Here is a 25,081-nt window from a genome sequence, read left to right as displayed (position 1 = left end):
TCGCTGAGTCCTGTTTGACAGAAAACTGAGTATCCAGCGTCCTACTTTACCGGTTATTCCCATTGACTTCATTTTGTGTGCTATCACGCCAGGGTCACATTTATCGAAAGCCTTTGCGAAGTCCGTGTATATCACATCAGCATTCTGTTTCTCTTCTAATGCCTCAGTGACTTTGTCGTAGTGCTCAAGTAGCTGTGAGAGACACGACCTTCCCGCTCGAAATCCATGTTGGCCTGGGTTGTGAAGGTCATTGGTCTCCATGAAATTGGTGACCTGACTCCTAATCACTCTCTCAAATACTTTTACGATGTGCGATGTTAGTGCAACTGGTCTATAATTTTTTGCCAATGCTTTGCTCCCTCCTTGTGTAGAGGGGCAATGTCTGCTACTTTAAGTGCATCTGGTATCTCCCCCGTGTCCAAGCTCTTCCTCCACACTATACTGAGTGCCTGTGCTACCGGCACTTTGCATTTCTTTATAAATATTGAATTCCATGAGTCTGGACCTGGTGGTGTAGCAGGGTGTAGTGTGGTGTGGCAGGGTGTAGTGTGGTGTGGCAGGGTGTAGTGTGGTGTGGCAGGGTGTAGTGTGGTGTGGCAGGGTGTAGTGTGGTGTAGCAGGGTGTAGTGTGGTGTGGCAGGGTGTAGTGTGGTGTAGCAGGGTGTAGTGGTGTAGCAGGGTGTAGTATGGTGTGGCAGGGTTTAGTGTGGTGTGGCAGGGTGTAGTGTGGTGTAGTAGAATGTAGTGTGGTATGGCAGGGTGTAGTGTGGTGTAGCAGGGTGAAGTGGTGTAGCAGGGTGTAGTATGGTGTGGCAGGGTTTAGTGTGGTGTGGCAGGGTGTAGTGGTGTGTCAGGGTGTAGTGGTGTGTCAGGGTGTAGTGTGTTGTGGCAGGGTGTAGTGTGGTGTAGTGTGGTGTAGCAGGGTGTAGTGTGGTGTGGCAGGGTGTAGTAGGGTGTAGTGTGGTATGGCAGGGTGTAGTGTGGTGTAGCAGGGTGTAGTGGTGTAGCAGGGTGTAGTATGGTGTGGCAGGGTTTAGTGTGGTGTGGCGGGGTTAGGGGTGTGTCAGGGTGTAGTGGTGTGTCAGGGTGTAGTGGTGTGTCAGGGTGTAGTGTGGTGTGGCAGGGTGTAGTGTGGTGTAGCAGGGTGTAGTGTGGTGTGGCAGGGTATAGTGTGGTGTGTCAGGGTGTAGTGTGGTGTGGCAGGGTGTAGTGTGGTATAGCAGGGTGTAGTGTGGTGTGGTAGGGTGTAGTGTGGTGGGTCAGGGTGTAGTGTGGTGTAGCAGGGTGTAGTGTGATGTGGCAGGGTGTAGTGTGGTGTGTCAGGGTGTAGTGTGGTGTGGCAGGGTGTAGTGTGGTGTAGCAGGGTGTAGTGTGGTGTGGTAGGGTGTAGTGTGGTGTGTCAGGGTGTAGTGTGGTGTAGCAGGGTGTAGTGTGACAGGGTGTAGTGTCAACCATCACAATGGTTGTACTCCTCAAGTCACTTGTGTTGTCCCGTCTTGAGTACTGCTCAGTACTCACTTCCCCCTTCAGAGCAGGAGAGATTGCTGAAATAGAGGGAATACAGAGAACATATACGGCACGCATAGACGAGATAAAACACCTAAATTATTGGGATCGTCTCAAAGCTCTCCAAATGTACTCACTAGAAAGGAGACGAGAGAGATACCAAATAATATACACATGGAAAGTACTGGAGGGCCAGGTCCCTAATCTACACAGTAAAATAACAACGTACTGGAGTGAACGATATGGAAGAAAATGCAAGATTGAACCCGTGAAGAGCAGAGGTGCCATAGGCACAATCAGAGAACACTGTATAAACATCAGAGGTCCGCGGTTGTTCAACGTCCTCCCAGCGACTATAAGAAATATTGCCGGAACAACCGTGGACATCTTCAAGAGAAAACTGGACGGTTTTCTAAGAGAAGTTCCGGATCAACCGGGCTGTGGTGGGTATGTGGCCCTGCGGGCCGCTCCAAGCAACAGCCTGGTGGACCAAACTCTCACAAGTCAAGCCTGGCCTCGGGCCGGGCTTGGGCAGTAGAACTACTCCCAGAACCCCATCAAGCAGGTATCAACCAGGTAAGTGTGGTGTGGCATGGTCTAGTGTGGTGTGGCAGGGTGTAGTGTGGTGTGTCAGGGTGTAGTGTGGTGTTTCAGGGTGTAGTGTGGTGTAGTGTGGTGTAGCAGGGTGTAGTGTGGTGTGGCAGGGTGTAGTATGTGGCAGGGTGTAGTGTGGTGTGTGGCAGGGTGTAGTGTGGTGTGTGGCAGGGTGTAGTGTGGTGTGTGGCAGGGTGTAGTGTGGTGTGTGGCAGGGTGTAGTGTGGTGTGTGGCAGGGTGTAGTGTGGTGTGGCAGGGTGTAGTGTGGTTTGGCAGAGTGTAGTGTGGCAGGGTGTAGTGTGGTGTAGCAGGGTGTAGTGTGGTGTGGCAGGGTGTAGTATGTGGCAGGGTGTAGTGTGGTGTGTGGCAGGGTGTAGTGTGGTGTGTGGCAGGGTGTAGTGTGGTGTAGCAGGGTGTAGTGTGGTGTGTCAGGGTGTAGTATGTGGCAGGGTGTAGTGTGGTGTGTGGCAGGGTGTAGTGTGGTGTGGCAGGGTGTAGTGTGGTGTAGCAGGGTGTAGTGTGGTGTGGCAGGGTGTAGTATGTGGCAGGGTGTAGTGTGGTATTGGACCGTTGTAGTGTGGTATTGTAGTGTAGTTATTGTAGTGTGGTATTGGACCAGTATTGGACCGTTAATTACAAATGAAGGTACGTACACAGAGGACAACAAAGAGATTAGTGAAATTCTAAGAAGCCAGTATGAGGCTATGTTTAGCACACCAATAAACAACATGAAAGTTGATGACCCAGACAGCTTCTTTATGAATGACATTCAAGCTGCAGATAATATAACGGATATTACCACAAACTCGGAAGACTTTGAAAGAGAAATTGATAATATGCCTATGCACTCAGCTCCTGGACCTGACTCATGGAATTCAATATTCATAAAGAAATGTAAAGTACCAGTAGCGAGAGCACTCAGCGTAATATGGAGAAAGAGCCTGGATACAGGGGAGATACCAGCAGCACTTAAATCTGCAGATATAGCTCCGTTGCACAAGGGGGGGAGTAAAGCCTTGGCAAAAAATTATAGGCCAGTTGCACTAACATCACACATAATAAAAGTGTTTGAAAGAGTGATTAGGAATCAAATTTCTAGTTTTATGGAAAACAATGAATTGCACAATCCAGGACAACATGGATTTAGAGCGGGAAGATCCTGTCTGTCACAGTTACTCAACCACTATGACAAAATCACAGAAGCCCTAGAAGAAAAGCAAAATGCAGATGTTGTATACACAGACTTTGCAAAGGCGTTCGACAAATGTGACCATGGGGTGATAGCTCACAAAATGAGGTCAATGGGAATAACTGGAAAAGTAGGACGCTGGATACTCAATTTCCTGTCGAACAGAACACAAAGAGTAACAGTCAATCAGATAAAATCGAGTCCAAGCGATGTTAAAAGCTCTGTACCTCAAGGTACAGTCCTTGCACCGCTACTGTTCCTTATTCTCATATCTGATATAGATAAAAATACAAGTCACAGCTTCGTGTCATCCTTTGCAGATGACACAAAAATCAGCATGAAAATTACCTCTGCTGAAGACATTGAAAAACTACAAGCAGATGTCAACAAAGTTTTTGATTGGGCAGCAGAAAATAACATGATGTTTAACAGTGATAAATTTCAGGTACTCAGGTACGGCAAAAATGAGGATCTGAAACATAATACAGGGTACAAAACACAATCGAATCTTCCCATAGTAGAAAAACAGCATGTCAAGGATTTGGGAATAATGATGTCCGACGATCTAACGTTTATGGAGCATAACCAAGCAAATATTGCGTCAGCCAGAAAAATGATCGGATGGATTACGAGAACTTTCAAATCCAGGGATCCCATCACAATGGTTGTACTCTTCAAGTCACTTGTACTGTCCCGTCTCGAGTACTGCTCAGTACTCACTTCCCCTTTCAGAGCAGGAGAGATTGCTGAAATAGAGGGAATACAGAGAACATATACGGCACGCATAGACGAGATAAAACACCTAAATTATTGGGATCGTCTCAAAGCTCTCCAAATGTACTCTCTAGAAAGGAGACGAGAGAGATACCAAATAATATACACATGGAAAATACTGGAGGGTCAGGTCCCAAATCTACACAGTAAAATAACAACGTACTGGAGTGAACGATATGGAAGAAAATGCAAGATTGAACCAGTGAAGAGCAGAGGTGCCATAGGCACAATCAGAGAGCACTGTATAAACATCAGGGGTCCGCGGTTGTTCAACGTCCTCCCAGCGAGCATAAGAAATATTGCCGGAACAACCGTGGACATCTTCAAGAGAAAACTGGACGGTTTTCTAAGAGAAGTTCCGGATCAGCCGGGCTGTGGTGGGTACGTGGCCCTGCGGGCCGCTCCAAGCAACAGCCTGGTGGACCAAACTCTCACAAGTCGAGCCTGGCCTCGGGCCGGGCTTGGGGAGTAGAAGAACTCCCAGAACCCCATCAACCAGGTAATCAACCAGGTGGTGTGTGGCAGGGTGTAGTGTAGTGTGTGGCAGGGTGTAGTGTGGTGTGTGGCAGGGTGTAGTGTGGTGTGTGGCAGGGTGTAGTGTGGTGTGTGGCAGGGTGTAGTGTGGTGTGTGGCAGGGTGTAGTGTGGTGTGTGGCAGGGTGTAGTGTGGTGTGGCAGGGTGTAGTGTGGTTTGGCAGAGTGTAGTGTGGCAGGGTGTAGTGTGGTGTAGCAGGGTGTAGTGTGGTGTGGCAGGGTGTAGTGTGGTGTGGCAGAGTGTAGTGTAGATGTGTGGTGTGGCAGAGTGTAGTGTGGTGTGGCAGGGTGTAGTGTAGATGTGTGGTGTGGCAGGGTGTAGTGTAGATGTGTGGTGTGGCAGGGTGTAGTGTGGTGTGGCAGGGTGTAGTGTAGATGTGTGGTGTGGCAGGGTGTAGTGTAAATGTGTGGTGTGGCAGGGTGTAGTGTTGATGTGTGGTGTGGCAGGGTGTAGTGTAGATGTGTGGTGTGGCAGGGTGTAGTGTAAATGTGTGGTGTGGCAGGGTGTAGTGTAGATGTGTGGTGTGGCAGGGTGTAGTGTTGATGTGTGGTGTGGCAGGGTGTAGTGTTGATGTGTGGTGTGGCAGGGTGTAGTGTAGATGTGTGGTGTTGCAGGGTGTAGTGTAGATTTGTGGTGTTGCAGGGAGTAAGGTAGATGTGTGGTGTTGCAGGGTGTAGTGTAGATGTGTGGTGTGGCAAGGTGTAGTGTAGATGTGTGGTGTGGCAGGGTGTAGTGTAGATATGTGGTGTGGCAGGGTGTAAGGTAGATGTGTGGTGTGGCAGGGTGTAGTGTAGATATGTGTTGTGGCAGGGTGTAATGTTGATGTGTGGTGTGGCAGGGTGTAATGTTGATGTCTGGTGTGGCAGGGTGTAGTGTAGATGTCTGGTGTGGCAAGGTACTGTCCTTTCTCCAGTACTTTCCTCATCCTAATTTTGGACAAAGACTGGGACACAGACTGTAGTACTGTATCATCCTTTGCAGATGACACTAGGATTTATATAAGGGGTAGACAACATAGAGGACACAGCAAACCTTCAAACTGATATAAATCAGGTCTTTCATTGGGCCATGGAAAATTATATATAATGAAGATGTTCCAGCTTCAGCACTTTGGAAGAAACGCAGTCAAGTAAGTCACACTTAGGAACGAAAAAGCAGTATAACAGATTTAAGAGTTAAAGAACACAATAAAGTAGCCGTCAAACTACAAGAAATATATCTCTTGGATAACAAGACCTTTCCAAACAAGAGAAGCCATATCAATGACTGTTTTAAAGACGCTAGTGCTCTCTAGGGTGGAATATTGTTTCACACTAACAGCCCCATTCAGATCCAGAGAAATTGCTGACCTAGAGAACGTGCAAAGGTTTTTTTTACTGTCTGAATCCACTTGATGAAATGTTTAAATTATTGCGACCACTTAGAAAGTTTATATCTGTTTTTTCTGAGCACAGGCAGAAGATGCATGATTATCTACGATTGGAAAGTATTAGAGGGACTGGTTCCAAATATGCACACAGAAATAACACCACATGAGACCAGAAGGCATGGCAAAATGTGCAAAATACCCCAGTTGAAAAGCAGAGGTGCAATAGGTATTCTGAAAGAGATCTCTATCAACATCAGAGGCCTGAGACTGTTCAACACACTTCCACTACACATAAGGGGCATAACTGTCCGACCCCTCACAAGTGTTCAAGAGAGAACTTGATAAACACCTTCAAAGGATACTTGATCAACCAGTCTGTGATTAACACATCAGACTGCGAGGAACCACATGCAACAACCTGATTGACCAGTCCAGCTACCAGGAGGCCTGGTCAAAGACAGTGGTACGAGGAAGTTGAACCTCTGAACCATACCAAGGTAACATACACTCAACAGTGATTGGTTGTACTGTACTTTCATTATGTAAATGCACTCAAGTCACTATCTATATAGTCTTCCTAGTTAGTTGCCTTCTTTTGATAAGTACTTAAGTAACTGTCACTGTATGTACTACCATTATGTACATATACTGTATATTCACTATATATACGGCCAATATGTACATACACAGTACTCAGCACTCACTATATGTACTGCCAATATGTACATATTCTCAACTGTTCCTATATGTACTCATTTGTATAGGATGCATTGCAACCCCAGCCATTCATTTGCCATTCAATAAAAAATGCACCTGTTATGATTAACCAGAAACATAAAATATGCAACTGTTTTGTGTAACCAGGAACAGGATTCGTCGAGCATTTATGTAAACATTAACCCCCCTCAAGAGTTTTACCTTGTTGTGGTGAGGGAGATCACGTATGACTCTCTGAGGCTGGTGGGATTGCCTCTGCCTCTCCTACCCATCTCTGAGCATTGTAAGTGATAAATTACACAAACTAAATTACCACCTAATGTAGGGGTGTTGTTTGGGTCAACAGATCACCACTAGAAGTATTGCCTGTGAAGGGCTGCACTTGGAGGATGATTGGGTGTGCACAATGGGTTGAGAGGGAGAAATTGGTCTTTGCACTAGTGTGGGAGAATACACGATACAGTAAGACTTCCCTGTTTAAAAGGAGGGGCTCCATTTGGGATGACACAGCCCTTCGTGCACTGGCCAGTGCTCAGCCTCCCTTGCTGCCCTAGTAGGTGGTATCCCTTGGCTCTGGGACCCAAACTTTTGAAAATTATGCTATATGGAAACTGAACTGACTTCTCTAACACAGGCTCGTTGTGGTGGCTGACCAGGCCTCCGAGTCAGCCAGTGATGGAAGATAGAACTCCGTAGTCCCAGCTATGTTTGGCCCAGACCAGGCTTCTTCATTGGCTCTCCCAACTGACTCTCACCATTTCCTTCCCACTTCTTTGGTAGGGTTGAGCTCCAAGCCCCCAGTAGTGACCATCTTTTCACCTGGAGTGGCTTCATCTTTAGTCATTACAACTTTGTCATTCACCCACCTTCCTTAATGGGAGGAGTGTGGCACCACACACGAACTCGCACATGTCCTTCCAACACTGTTATATTCCATGATTTGTTTGGACTGACCTGTGGCCTAAGTACATTGGCGCCTCGATTAACGAATTTAATCCATTCTGGCACCGAGCTCGTCATGTGAAATGCTCATCTTGCGAAACAACAACAACACTGTCGTCAGAGGCGTCTGAGAATCAGCGGGAATGCTAGGAAGCATCGTGTGGTTTGCTCGTTAATCGAGCGAAAGCTCGTCAGTCGAGACAAGTAGATACCCTTCAGATACCTATGTTACTTTTAACCCCACATAGAGTGGCACCTATGTAGGTGTGGCCCCTTCTCAGGAGGCAGCCATGAGCCAGGTGCCTGACAGCTGGGTGGACAGCGCTTTGGATTCGTAGTCCTGAGGTTCCAGGTTCGATCCCTGGTGGAGGCGGAGACAAATGGGCAAAATGTTTCTTTCACCCTGATGCCCCTGTTACCAAGCAGTAAATAGATACCTGGGAGTTAGACAGTTGCTACGGGCTGCTTTCTGGGGGTGGAGGCCTGGTTGAGGACCAGGCCGCGGGAACATTAAGCCCCGAAATCATCTCAAGATAACCTCAAGATAACCTAGCTATGTTGTCCTGCATTGGTGAGACCCCAGTTTGGGTCTAAAAATGCCCAATTAAATGCCAGCATTGGCAATCATTTTTACACACTATGTTGCAACTGGAGATAGAGACATCAAAGACCACCATGAGTATATTAAATGTATCCTCGAGGCTCGGGACCATTCTATTCTCCAGATTGAAACATTCAACCCCCCGTTCCCCTCGAGATCGTCAGCCCCTTTTAGTAGTTGAGATTACCTTTGATAATAGGACCCTTCTGTCTTCCATATTTTCTTGCCAGTGCCAGATGTTCTAGTTTGGAATACATGCCCTCTTCATGCTTCTGCAATAGATTTTGGAAATTTGAGCAAGGTCCTGCAAGGTGCCCCTTTTTTCCTTGTGTGAAGACCCTGATAAGGGTCCAAGACAGAATGCTCTACTCCCCAAGCTCGCTGCATCAACTGCTGTGAAGCCTATCCTGCTTTCTCTCCCACATGCAGACACTATAAATTTGAAGAAGCCATCCTCAACTTAGAACATAATGATCGTACTGTATATCTTTCCTCTAGGCAAGATTCCAGGTCCAATGTCTAAACTTTCTGTGACATGACTTATGCTCGTGCATTCCATCACACTCTTCCCATCTTCAGTCCCACAACTATTTAACAAGCCTTAAACCCCGACACCTCCACCAGCTCCCCTTCTTCTATTCATCTGCAATCTACAGTCAAAGATGTTCTTCCTGGACCACAGACATGTGTTTACACCCCTTCCTTCCCAATCTTCTCCTGCCTGTCATATTTGTGTACCCTCTTCCCCCTCCTCCCTCTTCTCTATCCACTGTAACCTCCTTCACCTTGAGTCCTTATCTTTCTTCTCAGCATTTCCCTCTGTCCTTTGGTCCTCCCTGACAATTGGCAATCCAGGCCGACATCCATCCTCCTCCAGCCGTCTTTGTGTTGTCCGCTCTCGTTCTCTCCCTCTGCCTGAGACAATGGAGGCCATCACACATTAAATTGCTACTGGCACGCTTGTGTCTCTCAGTCAAAAATGTAAACCTGGTTCCTCTCCTTCCTGCCCAGTGGCTAAGAAGGCTTCATTCCATCCTCCAATCTCCACCTCCAATTCTGTCCCTGCATCTCCTCTCATCTTGGTGGTGGAGTCAGCTGACCTTGCTGTGGAAATTCCTGTATCCCTTGAGTTCTTCCTCTGGTGCTGTCCTTGATCCAGAGCTTCCTGCAGATTCTGCCCTCCCTCATCTCCATTTCTTCAATTCCCCCTCCACAGGGTCTCCTCCATTACCAAACTTTGTTGGTTCGCCTAGTCAACTTCCTGCTACTCTCTTGACTTTGCCATATTTGCTGGATTTACCTATCGGGCCCCACACACTGAATTCACTGAACTTGCTTCTGATTCCTCCCTAATATGCTGTGTTTTTCTTTGCCTTAATGTTCTCATTCTCTTTTTTTTTTTACTGTTCTTTCTGTTCTTGACTATGTTAATTCTTCTATTAAATATACATGGTTTTATGCCAATTTACATGAACTCCAGCTTCTGGAGTTCATGTAATTTTACATAAACTCAAGTTTTCATCGTTTGTGTGGGGTCTCCAGAAGTTGCTGCTTGGCACTCGTCTTGGTCACATCTGTGGCTATTCCTTTCTCTCTTCCCCTTCAGGTTTTGCTGGGATCCCTAATTCTACGGCTTTCTTGGTTCGAAATGATATTCCCTGCATTTTCAGTCAAACATTCATTCATCCTCTGTTGCCGGTATTTTTGTGAGTAAATGGTACACAGTCTGTTCCATTTATCCCTCCCACATATTCCACTTTCTCTTCCTGATCTTAAATACCTTATCATTGCGGTTACCTTGCGATGATTTCGGGGCTCAATGTCCCCGCAGCCCGGTCCCCGACCAGGCCTCCCGATTGCTGGACTGGTCAAACCAGACTGTTGGATGCGGCTGTTTGCAGATTGACATATGAATCACAGCCTGGTTGATCAGGTATTCTTTGGAGGTGTTTATCAAGTTTTCTCTTGAACACTGCAAGGGGTCAGCCTCACAGTTATGAACTCATTACCAGAGCCTGTGCTCATTATTATTTTCATTATTTCCAGATCTTTTACATGTTGTTTTTCTTGTATGATAATGTCTGTTTCTTGTATTCTGTGTTTCCATTAAGTTCTTTGTTTCCACCATACCCGAGAACCTGGAACTTGTATATGTTGGGTGGGTTATAATATGTATTTGTATTTTGGTCTGTGGGTTTTGATATCACTATGCGATTTATTCTTGTATAATCTACACATATTACTCCTCATAAACTAACATATGTTTTTGTTAAAAGTTGGTGTGATAAAAATGGCATTTATGATTACTAATTGTGTAATTTATTTGTTGCAGGGAGCAACCCATATTCTCGTGCAAGGCGCACGTCTTCCACATCGATCCCAAGACCAAGAGGTCGTGGATCCCGGCCTCATCTTCCGCTGTCTCTGTCTCCTTCTTCTACGACTCCACCAGGCAGCTCTATCGTATTATCTCTGTCGAGGGCACCAAGGTACGACCTCCCTCACTCGTCTCTCTCCCGACCACAGTCCAGTCTGTGGTCTGGACTCTAGTGTGGATTGTGCATGAGGCTATGATGAGGACTGTGGTAAAAGTGGAGGTGTTGATAAACATGAGAGCGTATGGTGCATGAAGTGAGGGGACTATCCAGGTTACCTGCTTGATACCTGCTTAATGGGGTTCTGGGAGTTCTTCTACTCCCCAACCGGTTGTAATGAATAAGTGTGCCTTCAGGCTGCTCCAGCAGCAGCCTGCAAGCCCATGTTACTAACAGTCAAGCCTGGTCTGGCTTGGAAGAATAGAACTCTCAGAACTTATTCTAGGTATTTTCCCAGGCATATATGTGTTGTATGAGGTAGCAATAGCACGAGCAATAGGATTTCAGGAGCATACCTGTAGAGCGTTTCGGGAGTTCTCTGTCTTTCGATAAAAGCTTAACGTGTATGAATACACTGTGGCTTCCTGTCTGCCGACACAATGAATTATTATATTAAATACTGTACTTGTATATACAGTACACATTTTATATGTATAAAATATGGGTTTTATACACTTATAATACACAATTTAGTATTATAAGTGTATAAAATGCATAAGAAAATCAATTGGAGCAATGCAGTGAATTAACCCAGTGACCTGGGCACTCCCAGCCATGCATCTTACCACTGTACCACCACATGCTATAAGTTATACAAGCTGTAATGTTACATAATATTGAGTCGCAGCAACTACATAACCCTATACAACACGGGTTCAGAACTAGATGATTTTGCTCTTGACAAATGCTAGACCACTATGACATGTTCTTAGATCCCTGGCCTGGCCCCAAGCTGGGCTCGGGGAGTAGAAGAATGTCCAAAACCCTCTCCAGATATACTTCAGGTAGATGCAATGAAAGACAAGCAAAATGCTGATGTACTCAGATTTCACAAACGCCTTCGATAAATGCGTTGAAAAGGAATTATTGGGAAAATAGGAAGATGGATCTTCAATTATCTGACAAAACCCAGTGTGTAATAGCGAGCAAAGTAAAATCCAGATCATCCCTCATGAAAAGCTCAATCCTCAAGGGGTACTGTGCATGCTCCAGTATATAGTGGTACCTCGGCATACAAATTTAATCCATTCCCAGAGACAGTTTGTTAGCCGAAAATTTGTAAACTGAAGTAAATTTTCCCATAAGAAATACTGTAATGTAAATTGAATTAATCTGTTCCACATTCTCCAAAAATTAACTTCAAAGTCAATCTTATACCTAATTCACTCAAATCTTCAGTACTAAAGTATGTACAAGTTATTGCTTACCTTTACTGATGACTTGTTGGCGTATGGAAGACGGTGAGGAGGGGGGGGGGGGGAGGAGGAGATGTGTTAGTGTTTGATAGGGGAGTCCTCTTCCATTATAATATCTGGCAGTGAGGACTTCTCTGGGGTACTCTCTCTGGCACGTTTTGCCTGCATACTACAAGGACCTGCTTGTGGCTCACTGCTTGATTTTCTCACTAAAAATCTATCCATTTGTTTTCCCTTCGTTGTTACACTTGTCTGTAGTGAGGCATCACATTGTCATTAAAAAGGTTATTGCCACATCCTACTACAGTTTGCTCCTGGTGAGTCGTTTAAACAAAAGTTTGCATTTCTTCCCATAGTCTACACCACTTTCTAATTGTTGAGGAAGGGACATTCTGCACTGTCTCCTCTTCCCCATGCACTGCCATGCACTCAGCTCCAGGTCCAGATTCATGGAATTCAATATTTATAAAGAAATGCATGGTGCCGGTTGCACAGGCACTCAGTATAGCGTGGAGGAAGAGCTTAGACACGGGGGAGATACCAGATGCACTTAAATTAGCAGACATAGTCCCTCTACACAAGGGAGGGAGCAAATCATTGGCAAAGAATTATAGACCAGTTGCACTAACATCGCACATCATAAAAGTACTGTATTTGAGAAAGTGATTAGGAGTCAGGTCATCAGTTTCATGGAGACCAATTACCTTCACAACCCAGGCCAACATGGATTTCGAGCGGGAAGATCGTGCCTCTCACAGCTACTTGACCATTACGACAAAGTCACTGAGGCATTAGAAGAAAAACAGAATGCTGATGTGGTATACGCGGATTTCGCAAAGGCATTCGATAAATGTGACCATGGAGTGATAGCAGACAAAATGAGGTCGATGGGGAATAACCGGTATAGTAGGACGCTGGATACTCAGTTTTCTGTCAAACAGGACACAACGAGTAACAGTCAATCACATAAAATCGAGTCTGAGCGCAGTTAAAAGCTCTGTACCTCAGGGTACAGTCCTTGCTGCACTGCTTTTCGTTATTCTCATATCATATATAGACAAAAATACAAGTCACAGCTTTGTATCATCCTTTGCAAATGACACAAAAATCAGCATGAAAATTACCTTGGCTGAAGACATTGAAAAACTTCATGCAGACATTAATCAAATTTTTGACTAGGCAACAGAAAATAACCTGATCTTTAACAGTGATAAATTCCATGTACTCAGGTACGGTAAAAATGAGGACCTTAAACATAATACAGGGTACGAAACATAATCAAATTTGCCCATAGTAGGAAAGCAACATGTAAAGGATTTGAGAATAATGATGTCTGACAACCTAACGTTTAGGGAGCATAACAAAGCAAATATTGCATCAGCCAGAAAAATGATCGGATGGATTATGAAAACTTTTAAATCCAGGGATCCCATCACAATGGTTGTACTCTTCAAATCACTTGTGCTGTCCCGTCTTGAGTACTGCTCAGTACTCGCTTCCCCCTTCAGAGCAGGAGAGATTGCTGAAATAGAGGGTATACAGAGAACATATACGGCACACATAGACGCAATAAAGCACCTAAATTATTGGGATTGTCTCAAAGCTCTCCAAATGTACTCTCTAGAAAGAAGACGAGAGATATCAAATAATATTCACGTGAAAGATACTGGAGGGCCAGGTCCCAAATCTACACAGTAAATAACAACATACTGGAGTGAACGATATGGAAGAAAATGCACAATAGAACCAGTGAAGAGCAGGGGTGCCATAGGCACAATCAGAGTACACTGTATAAACATCAAAGGTCTGCGGTTGTTCAACATCCTCCCAGCAAGCGTAAGAAATATTGCCGGAACAACCGTGGACATCTTCAAGAGGAAACTAGATTTATTCCTCCAAGGAGTGCCGGACCAACCAGGCTGTGGTGGGTATGTGGGCCTGCGGGCCACTCCAAGCAACAGCCTGGTGGACCAAACTCACAAGTCAAGTCTGGTCTTGGGCTGGGCTTGGGGAGTAGAACAACTCCCAGAACCCCATCAACCAGGTATCAACCAGCAGACACTTCCTCAGCTCCCTCTTGTTGCTGCTCCTTGTGAAGGGCTAGAAGTTCTTCGATGGTCAGTTCTTCGCTGTGTTCCTCCACCAACTCCTCCACATCAGCACCATCCAACTCCAAGCCCAATTTCCGGCCCAGAGTAACAATTTCCTCAACAATAGGCACTTCAGGTTCAGGCTCAAAGCCCTCAAAGTCTAGTTCTGGAACACATTCAGGCAACAATTTAAGGATTGAACCTTAGCACTGGCTTTCCTTGGGACCCATGGCAAGATAAATAATAATAACTTTTATGTTCAAATAACCCAAAAATACAAAAAACACTGAAATTCTTTACAAAGAATTCAGGCGCAATTGTCACTAGGCGAGAGATACTGGTAAACTGAGGCGCAGTCACCATATCACCATGCCCAAGGTTGGCCATATGTGTATCAACAAACTTCGTTTCCTGAGGTAAAGTTCGTAACCCGATTCAGATTTTACAAAGAAATTGGGCTCGTAACCCGAAAAAATCGTAAAGAGGGACATTTGTAAACCGAGGTATCACTGTATACTTTCTCATATCGAACATAAACAAGGACACAAACTATTGTACTGCTTCATCCTTTGCAGATGACACTAGGATTTTGTTGACAGTAGACAACATAGAATACACAGCAAACCTTCAATCTAATGTAAATCAGGTCTTTGAAAGGAAAGAAAATAATGTTATGTTTAATGAAGACAAGTTCTAGTTCCTGCGCTATGGAAAACAAAAAATAAAAGCAGAAAGCACATATAAAATGTATTTAAATCATATTATAGAACGAAAGAGCAATGTAAAGGATCTTGGAGTAATGTCGGAAAACCTTTCCTTTAAAGAACATAATAAAATAGCTGTCATAACTGCATGAAAAATTGCAAATTGAATAACAAGTACCTTTCAAATAAGAGATACCATACCAATGATACTTTTAATGACACTAGTGCTGTCTAGGATAGAATATTGTTGCACACTAATAGCCCCATTCTCAGCTGGAGAAACTGTTGACCTGGAGAACATGCAAAGAACCTTTGCTGCGAAAATCCACTTAATAATACATCCAAATTATTGGGAATGATTAAAATGTTTGAATCTATATTCACTAGAGTACAAGCTATAGAGAGACATGGTGAATTACACTTGGACTTGCCGACCGACCATGGCGACGGATGGTGGTTCGCGCAGCGTTTTGTCCCGTGGACATTTCCGATACCTTTTAGGGTTTTCAGGACCCATTGTCCCTTAGCACGCATTCCAGTCACTATGTTCTCCTGGTTTTGGAGGGGGATCCTGAGGGTGTTTTTTTGGACAGTAAACATCATAGTAAGGCTAATAGATTGGAGGTGAAACATCGCCTGCGTCCTGCAGTGCCCTGTGACTCCCGCAACCTCTGTCTCCATGCCCTCCAGTTCCTCCCGGTTGGATGAGTTCTCCTGGCCTACGTACGTTCATCATCACCTTTGATGCTGATACGCCCGCTGATCGCAGTATTTTTGGAAATAGTAGGGCAGACAGTCTTTTCTATCAAACCGTTCACGAATTCTTTAAGATCAAGGTGCACGATTTCAAGCCGAATAAACGAAGCAACTTGATTGCTGTGGACCACGTTTCCTCCAGTGACTTGATGCTTTCGAACATTGCTGATATCTGTGGTTACAAAGTCCGTTGTTATACGCTTCTGGGTGATCATTTGGTACGATATGTGGTCCTGCATGTTGTTGACATTAGTGCGGAGGACATCAAGGCGCAACTGCAGGAAACTGACATTCCGGTCTTTGGTGTCAAGAAATTTATGCGTAGAATTGATGGCGACCTGTGTGATACCGGCACTGCCCTCCTTACTTTTCTTGACTCCCTTACCCCTTGATCAGGTTTGGATTAATGGCTTCCTCCATAAATTGGAGGTGTACGTTCCCCCGTCCCACTCAGTGCTTTCATTGTAAGGGTTTTCAACATACCTCCCATGGCTGCACCAATGATGTCCATTGTGGCAAATGCTCTGGTTTCCATTTCACTCGTGACTGAGTCTGACAAGCTCTGTTGCCCCAACTGTGGTGGTGATCATGCCATCACTTTCAAGCAGTGTCCTTCCTATGTTGCAGCACTCACTAAGGCTCTTCCCGTCGTCACTCCGCCCTCCCATCGTGCTTTGCCTCATCCTGCCCCAGTTCCTTGTCACCCGCCACTTTCCCCTGCGCTGCCGCCTTTGCCAGTGCCTGACCCATTTGTCACTGACGTTTCTTTTGCCCCTGACACTTCTTCTCTCCTACCCGCCATTCAACTGAGTCCCGATCTTGTTGATGCTTCTGTCACTCGTGTTATGGATGCACTCGAGATGGTGCAGGTCTGCCTCGTCACTAAATTCTTTCTGCAGTCCGTCCATCCTCCCGCAGCTGCCTCTGCTATCTCCAATGCGTTTGAATCGATACTGGACAACGCCCTTTGGAACTCTTTGGCGAGCCTTCCCTGTATCTCTCCCCAGGCTGCCTTGCTGCACATTTCTGCCCCCCCCCCCCAGTACTAAGCGGAAGCAATCCTCCGTCTTCCCGATTTCCATGCACCTTGCCACCTTGCCTGATAGGCTTCTTACACCACGTTCTCCCACGACTTGTCCTCACACCCTTCCTAGGTCTTCCTCCTGTTGTCCTGCTGGCTCTTCTGCAGAGTCCGATGCATTAGCGTCCCAGTCTTGAGGTTCCAGATGCCATCTACGTACCTTGCCCTGTCCTAACCTCGCCTGTTCTGTCTTGACTTTCTCTACCCTGGGATCAGCCGACCAGGGAGCCGGTTGGCTGAGCGGACAGCACACTGGACTTGTGATCCTGTGGTCCCGGGTTCGATCCCGGGCACCGGCGAGAAACAGTGGGCAGAGTTTCTTTCACCCCTATGACCCTGTTACCTAGTAGTAAAATAGGTACCTGGGTGTTAGTCAGCTGTCACGGGCTGCTTCCTGGGGGTGGAGGCCTGGTCGAGGACTGGGCCTCGGGGACACTAAAGCCCCAAAATCATCTCAAGATAACCTCAAGATAACCCTTCTTCACATTCGCACTTGCCTCCTTCACATCCTTTGACCCCCACCCTTCGTCTCTTGCTTCCGTCCCCTCGCTTTCTTTACTGCGGCGACGCTTTGCGTTCGCCTTCTGTTTTCTTTATTCGCATCCTACGTTCCTTTCCTCTTGTTTACTTTGCCTTTATCCTCGCCCGCCTTGACAGTGTCATTATCTTCTTGACTCTGGCACGTCGTGACCATTGATGTGTTGTTGTGCATTGTCATATATGCATCTTTCTACATTACCACTCATGCAGTCATCGGGAGGATATACCTTCATGCAAACTGCACGTATTGCGATGAAGAAGAAGAATTACACTTGGAAAATATTAGAGTGGCTAGTTCCAAATCTACTTACATATATAACATCACATGAGACCAGGAGACATGGCAGTAAGTGCAAAATAACTCTGTTGAAAAGCAGAGGTGCAATGGGTATACAGTACTGAGAAAGAACTCTTATCAACATCAGAGGCTGCTCAACACTCCCCTTTTATACGTAAGGTGCATAATTGGTCAACCTCTCAGTGTTCAAAAGAGAACTCAACAAATGCTTCCAAAGTAGACCTGATCAACCAGGCTGTGATTCAAATGTCGGAGGCCACTGGGAAGTTATTCCTTGGAATCACAGCAAGGTAACTTTAAGGTAAGGTATGTTGTGGTACAGAGTAAGGTGCACGGCTGGGAACACTCAGATTGATGGTTCAGGTCACTGCACTGCATTAATTGATTCTCTCATTGTTATGTATCACGGTAGTGTGATTTCTTTGTGTATAAGATGCATTCCACACTAGCCTGGATAATAGCATTTAACTTACTCGGACCATCAGAAATTCAAACTTTGGCCTCAAAATATAAGACCATTCCCATAGTGACCAGGCCATGGATGCTCTCATAAAGGAAAGATGTGAACAGTACTGCCAGATACCTTAATGATGCTCCGGGGAAAGCTTAAAAGTCTCATTTAGGTACTACAAAGACTCTTCTTTATTGTGAGCATCCTTGGCCTGGTAGGTAGGACAACGATCTTGTGCTTTTGAGTCCTGATTTCAAATCACTGATGATCCGAGTAAATGAAATGTACAGTATGTTTTATACAATGTAAGTTAGTTAGTGTGACAGAGGTGGATTATGAGACTAGTATGCACGTACTCGCCTGATTGTGCTTGTGAAGATTGAGCGCTGGTTCTTTGGTCCCGCCTTTCAACCGTCAGTCAACTGGTGTACAGATTTCTGAGCATATTGGGCTCTATCATATCTACATTTGAAACTGTGTATGGAGTCTGCCTCCACCACATCACTGCCCAGTACATTCCATTTGTTACCTACTCTGATACTGAAATAGTTCTTTCTAATGTCTCTGGATCCCATTTGAGTATTAAGTTTCAACCCGTGTCCCCTTGTGCATGTACTACCTGTACAATTGGTCTTTATCTACTGCATGAATTCCTCTGAGTATCTTGTATGTGGTGATTATGTCTTCCCCTAACTCCTCTGTCTTCCAGCAACGTGAGGTTTAGTTCCCATAATCTTTCCTCATAGCTCATGCCTCTCAGCTCGGGTACTAGTCTGTTGGCATACCTTTGAACCTTCTCCAATTTAGTCTTGTGCTCGACTAGATATGGACTCCACACTAGAGCTGCATATTCCAGGATTGTTCTGACATATGTGGTATACAAAGTTCTAAATGATTCCTTACACAAGTTTAAAAAGGCAGTGTGTGTGTGCTGGCCAATCTAGCATTTGCCACTGATGATATCTTCTTAACAAATCCACAAGGGCCGTGACGAGGATTCGAACCTACGTCTGTGAGCATCCCAAACGCTGCCTTAATCGACTGAGCTACGACATGGTAAAAGAGTTGAAACCGAAGTTCTACTGAACTTGCTGGATCCTGCAGCCTCCCCGAGACACAAACCAGGGTTTTACACAACTCCCCCATGCACTCGAGCTATGTCAATAGGCCGTTCTACCCCTTTGCCCTTCCTTCATTACACACAGAAATCACAATAACGTGATGCATCAATGAACAACCTTTGTTCATTGATGAATGAACAACCTTTGTTCATTGATGCATCACGTTAATGTGATTTCTGTGCGTAATGATATCTTCATGTGGGCTTTAGGGTACAGGTCTGTTGTGATACAGTATGAGTGAGGTGGAGTATGGGAGTATTATGCATGTGTAAGACATGTGATACAGTGTAGGAGGGTAGTGTGAGAGGGTATAGTGTCATAAGACACCATTAACATGCATGTATTCCTCACAGGCAGTGATCAACAGCACCATAACCCCCAACATGATGTTTACCAAGACATCACAGAAGTTTGGCCAGTGGTCGGACATGAGAGCCAACACAGTCTACGGTCTGGGCTTCTCCACTGAGGCCGAGCTCAATAAGGTCAGTACAACACCAGTACACTTGCCTCTTACCCAGTATGAGACATAAGTGCCATCATGTCAGTACAACACCAGTACACTGGTTTCTTAACCAGTACAAGACACTAGCGCCATCATGCCAGTACAACACCAGTACACTGGCTTCATACTCAGTACGAGACACAAGCTCCATCATGTCAGTACACAAGTACACTGGCCTCTTACCCAATATGAGACACAAGTGCCATCATGTCAGTACAACACCAGTACTCTGGCCTCTTACCCAGTACGAGACACAAGCTCCATCATGTCAGTACACAAGTACACTGGCCTCTTACCCAATATGAGACACAAGTGCCATCATGTCAGTACAACACCAGTACTCTGGCCTCTTACCCAGTACGAGACACAAGCTCCATCATGTCAGTACACAAGTACACTGGCCTCTTACCCAATATGAGACACAAGTGCCATCATCTCAGTACAACACCAGTAAACTGGTTTCTTAACCAGTACAAGACACAAGCGCCATCATGTCAGTACAACACCAGTACACTGGCCTCTTACCCAGTACGAGACACAAGCTCCATCATGTCAGTACAACACCAGTACACTGGCTTCTTACTCAGTATGAGACACAAGCTCCATCATGTCAGTACACAAGTACACTGGCCTCTTACCCAGTATAAGACACAAGCTCCATCATGTCAGTACACCAGTACACTGGCCTCTTACCCAATATGAGACACAAGTGCCATCATGTCAGTACAACACCAGTACACTGGCTTCTTACTCAGTACGAGACACAAGCTCCATCATGTCAGTACAACACCAGTACACTGGCTTCATACCCAGTACGAGACATAAGCTCCATCATGTCAGTACAACACCAGTACACTGGCCTCTTACCCAGTACGAGACATGTTTGAGTGGGGAGGGCCCACAACTTCCAAGGGCTTGAGCCTTCAGTTCTTATGCTGATGCATCCAGTTGATGTTCATGTTGATGTTGACCAGTCCAGCAACCAGGTGGCCTGGTTGGGGACTGGGCCGCGGGGACGTTGAGCCCCAAAATCATTGCAAGGTAACCAGTAGGTATGTGGTCGAGACCACATGACTGCTCTAGAGTTCCTGGGTCGTGCCTCTGCTGTGCACGCTTCACTGTATTTTTCAGCTAAGCGCTTTTGGGACTTTGCCTCTGCGGTGTTTCTGGGTACACACTACAAAACGTGGGACCACATGGTGGTCCAGTGCCACCGGGCTCATGGGTATATGCATATAGGCGATATATATCACATGTAGCGAACGGTGATACGTTGAATAGTGAAATGGAACGTGTAACACAACACATAAATATGTGGAAAGTGTCGGAGAATTGCACATAGAAAAAGTAGATACGTAAAATTGTGGACTTGTGGCATGAGGATGCATCACACTAGGCAGTGTTTGCAACCATAGCCACGAGGCCTACACAGTGTATGGAACATCCCTCAGTGACAGTATACTCCCTCTGTTATAATATACTGGCAATATATATTGTAATACAGGAATGTGGATTTAGGAACTAGTAATAAAGTAAGTGATAGAGTAACTATTGCAAGCCAGAAACTAAGCAGAAAATCCTTAGGATAATACAGGCAAATAAGCAGTGTTATAAATCAAGGAACTGGCAACCAGTGCCATCCAGTTATGGAGATGCTGTGATTTCATGTATTTTGTGATCTTACTTCTTAGCGCACTCTCAAAATTTTTTATAATGTGCGATGTTAGTGCTGTCGGTCTATAATTTTTTGCCTCTGCCTTATTTCCTCCTTTATGAAGTGGTGCTATCTCTGCTGTTTTTAGTATATCAGGAATAATGCCAGTATCTAGGCTTTGTCTCCACAGAATGTGGAGGGCCTGCGATAGTAGTTTTTTACAGTTCTTGATGAATATGGAGTTCCAAGAATCCGGGCCTGGTGCAGAGTGCATAGGCATACTGTTTATGGCTTCTTCAAAATCCAGTGGGGATAGGGTGACGTCTGATATATGATTTGATGTTGGTATCATATCCATGAAAAATTCATTTGGGTTATCAATCTTTAGTGCATTTAATGGCTCAGAGAGAGTCGTACTGCTTCCTCAGTAACTTGCTCATTTCTTTGTTGTCATCGGTGAAAGTTCCATCTCCCTTTCGCAGGGGCCCGATACTAGATGTGGTTTTTGATCTTGATTTTGCATAGGAGAAAAAATATTTCGAATTTCTCTACCGAAGTTATAGCTCTAAACTCTAGTGGATTATCACTACCTCATGAATGTTCCTAGGCCTAGTTGGGCCTGTGTCGCTTTGGGTCGGCAGTTGCAGCCAGTTGTCTCGACTTCGAGTTGAGGTGCGAACACTGACCCTCTCTTGGGTAAGTCCATTTTATTTTTGTCTTTGGTGATGTAGCCCCGGGGAGCCGAAGGGGCTTCCACTAGAAAATAAGCGTTGAATGTAATGAAAATGCCATTTTCTGGGTGAGACCTGGAGGCTCCCTGGCAACCCCCCTTCCCCCGGTCGGCACTGTTTTCGCGTGTTTTGATATCCAGCCTAAGAACTGGGGGTTGGATTGCCGGTGCAAGGGGTCTGGGGCTCCCTCTTCCCCCTCCCGGGGAGGGGGAAAGCTGCGGAGACGTGCGGCACGGTTCGTGTGATGTCATGCTTGTTTGCTCGTTTTCGTTTGGGAAGTTCTGTCCATTCGTTTGTCTATTTATTTGTTTTAACCAGAATAGGAGTTTGTTTTGAGGTACTTACCTTTCTGGGTGCCTATCCTGATCGATGGCAGACATAGAATACTTCCAACCATATGGTGGTTTCTATAGGCCATTGCTCCTCATGTCTCTCTGAGGGGGCCAGGTTCTAGCTCGTGGTCCCTGGTAGGCCTAGAACTCCATAAATCTGAATAATGACAAAGTTTCATTACATTCAATGCTATTTTTTTGTAATACATTCTTAAATCATTGGATTGTGATGATTTATTCTTGACATACTGTATATCTATTTATTGATCATTATTTTTTGGTCAGTTTGTGGTTTATTTCTTAGGACTTATAAATGTTGCATACCAAACAAGATATTACTTACAAGTCTGTAAGTAACTTAGTTTAAACATAATAACTTTGACCAAACTTTTACACATCAGAACATCATATTATTGTACTGTATAAGTTCTGTATCTGGTATTGTATTGAATGTGAGATTTGCTTGTTTCTTTTTGACTCCACAGTTCATAGAAAAATTCCAGGAAGTGAAAGAGGCCACTCGATCGGGCAAGACCAATGGCACAATAGGTGGTAGCGGGGGCGGTGTTAGCGTAGGAGCAGGGGGTGGGGGCAGCGTGGGGGCGGTATCGTCATCCTCGGGGCCCGCCTCTGCCACTGCCTCGCCTCTCACATCACGAGCCAAGATTCAACCAGACTCAACATGTGAAGTCAACACAGTTACTGCAGGTAAGACTCCGTGCCACAGACTTTGTGAATACTGAGTCAAGTCAGTACTGTAATGTATAGTTCTTTTGTGTACATTGATTGTAATCTCTTATGCAAGGAGTCCCGTATTTGTAGCCATCTGCGTACATTGATTGTAATCTCTTATGCAAGGAGTTCCATATTTGTAGCCATCTGCGTATATTGATTGTAATCTCTTATGCAAGGAGTTCCGTATTTGTAGCCATCTGCGTATATTGATTGTAATCTCTTATGCAAGGAGTTCCATATTTGTAGCCATCTGCATACATTGATTGTAATCTCTTATGCAAAGAGTTCCATATTTGTAGTCTTTTGTGTAAATATTTATTTCAGTATAAGTATGTATCTGCTGTTACTACAGTGTGTGTGTATATATATATACTGTGTGTATGTGTGTATGTATGTATGTATGTATGTATGTATGTATGATATATATATATATATATACACTGTATATATATATATATATATATATATATATATATATATATATATATATATATATATATATATATATATATATATATATATATATATATATATATATGTCGTACCTAGTAGCCAGAACGCACTTCTCAGCCTACTATGCAAGGCCCGATTTGCCTAATAAGCCAAGTTTTCATGAAATAATTGTTTTTCGGCAACCTAACCTACCTAACCTAACCTAACCTAACTTTTTCTGCTACCTAACCTAACCTAACCTATAAAGATAGGTTAGGTTAGGTTAGGTAGGGTTGGTTAGGTTCGGTCATATATCTACTTTAATTTTATCTCCAATAAAAAACAATTGACCTCATACATAATGAAATGGGTAGCTTTATCATTTCATAAGAAAAAAATTAGAGAAAATATATTAATTTAGGAAAACTTGGCTTATTAGGCAAATCGGGCCTTGCATAGTAGGCTGAGAAGTGAGTTCTGGCTACTAGGTACGACATATATATATATATATATATATATATATATATATATATTATATATATATATATATATATATATATTATAATAATAATAATAAATAATAATAATACTGTAATAGAAGTATTGCGTGTTTTAATTTGTTTAGATTTTAAACTGGTATGATCAAACTTCAGATGAAATCAGTCATGTATGAGATGCTGTATATTAAGCCAAGATAAATATATAGGCATATATATAAAGACAGGTGTGTATATATTTTGATATTAGAACTTTATAAAACCTTGGTCTTATAAATGCTTTTTATGTCTTATGATGCCCTTGTGTGAATTTGGCGGCCCATCCTCCTGTTTAGGTGATACTTTTTGTAACTGTGTGATCCATTGTATATTGATGTAATGGACAATTAGTAGAATTTGATACTACATATTCATGTTATAAGAGTCTGGGAAAAGTCGAGTCTGGATGTAGCATCCTGCTAGATTTGACAGCTGGTTTTGAAACAAGTGAAGAGCTTTTCGTAGTTGAGATTGTCTTTATAATAATAATAATAATAATAATAATAATAATAATAATAATTTATTTAGGAACAGTACATACATAGTTGCAGAGTTACAGTACAAACATTCTGTTTGATTTAAAGATAGAGGTATTATATACAATACCTAAAGCCACTAGTATGCATAGCATTTCAAGCAAGGTAACTTTGGTAACCTTAAATCTAAATTGCTTGTAATAAATTGCATATTATTCTTCTGCTTTGAAAATTGAATAAATTCACCATTTCAACAATTGTTTTGTATGGTTTATTCTGTTTTGGTAATATCTTTCTCATTCTATGCTGAACATCTTCCAGTTTGTCAATATTCCTTCTCGAATAGGCTGATAAAAAATAAGTGTGCAGTATTCCAGAATAAAATGTACTAGTGAATTGTGAATATTGAGGATTATTTTCTTGGATTGAATCTCCAAAGATTTCCCATTGAAGCCTAATATTTGATTGTCCTACTTTACAGCCTCAGTGCTCTGCTTACACTGCTTTTATCACTAGCCACTATCACTAATTGCTGTTGATGTTATATCCTTAGCTCTGTGGTCTGATCTGCTGGTATCAGTCCAATTAATTAAGGGGAGTTTAATCTGGGTTGTAATATTTC

The 25,081-nt window shown here is 44.1% G+C and overlaps 1 protein-coding gene across 6 annotated transcripts in view; it reads left to right on the top strand.

Moving 5' to 3' along the window:
- The window catches only part of LOC123770518 (homer protein homolog 2), a 292,519-nt gene that overhangs the window by 150,433 nt on the left and 117,005 nt on the right, over positions 1-25,081 (top strand). For all 6 annotated transcript variants that reach the window (XM_069324488.1, XM_069324489.1, XM_069324487.1 and 3 more), the window contains 3 exons: positions 10,560-10,716; positions 19,412-19,543; positions 22,766-22,988. In XM_069324488.1, coding sequence (XP_069180589.1) covers positions 10,560-10,716; positions 19,412-19,543; positions 22,766-22,988 — 512 coding nt within the window. The remainder of the gene's footprint in view (positions 1-10,559; positions 10,717-19,411; positions 19,544-22,765; positions 22,989-25,081) is intronic.

Source organism: Procambarus clarkii, chromosome 14 (assembly GCF_040958095.1).
Source record: "Procambarus clarkii isolate CNS0578487 chromosome 14, FALCON_Pclarkii_2.0, whole genome shotgun sequence".
NCBI classification, from domain to species: Eukaryota; Metazoa; Arthropoda; class Malacostraca; order Decapoda; family Cambaridae; genus Procambarus; species Procambarus clarkii.
Note: the sequence above shows the minus strand (reverse complement) of the source record. Positions and strands in the feature narration are given on the sequence as shown.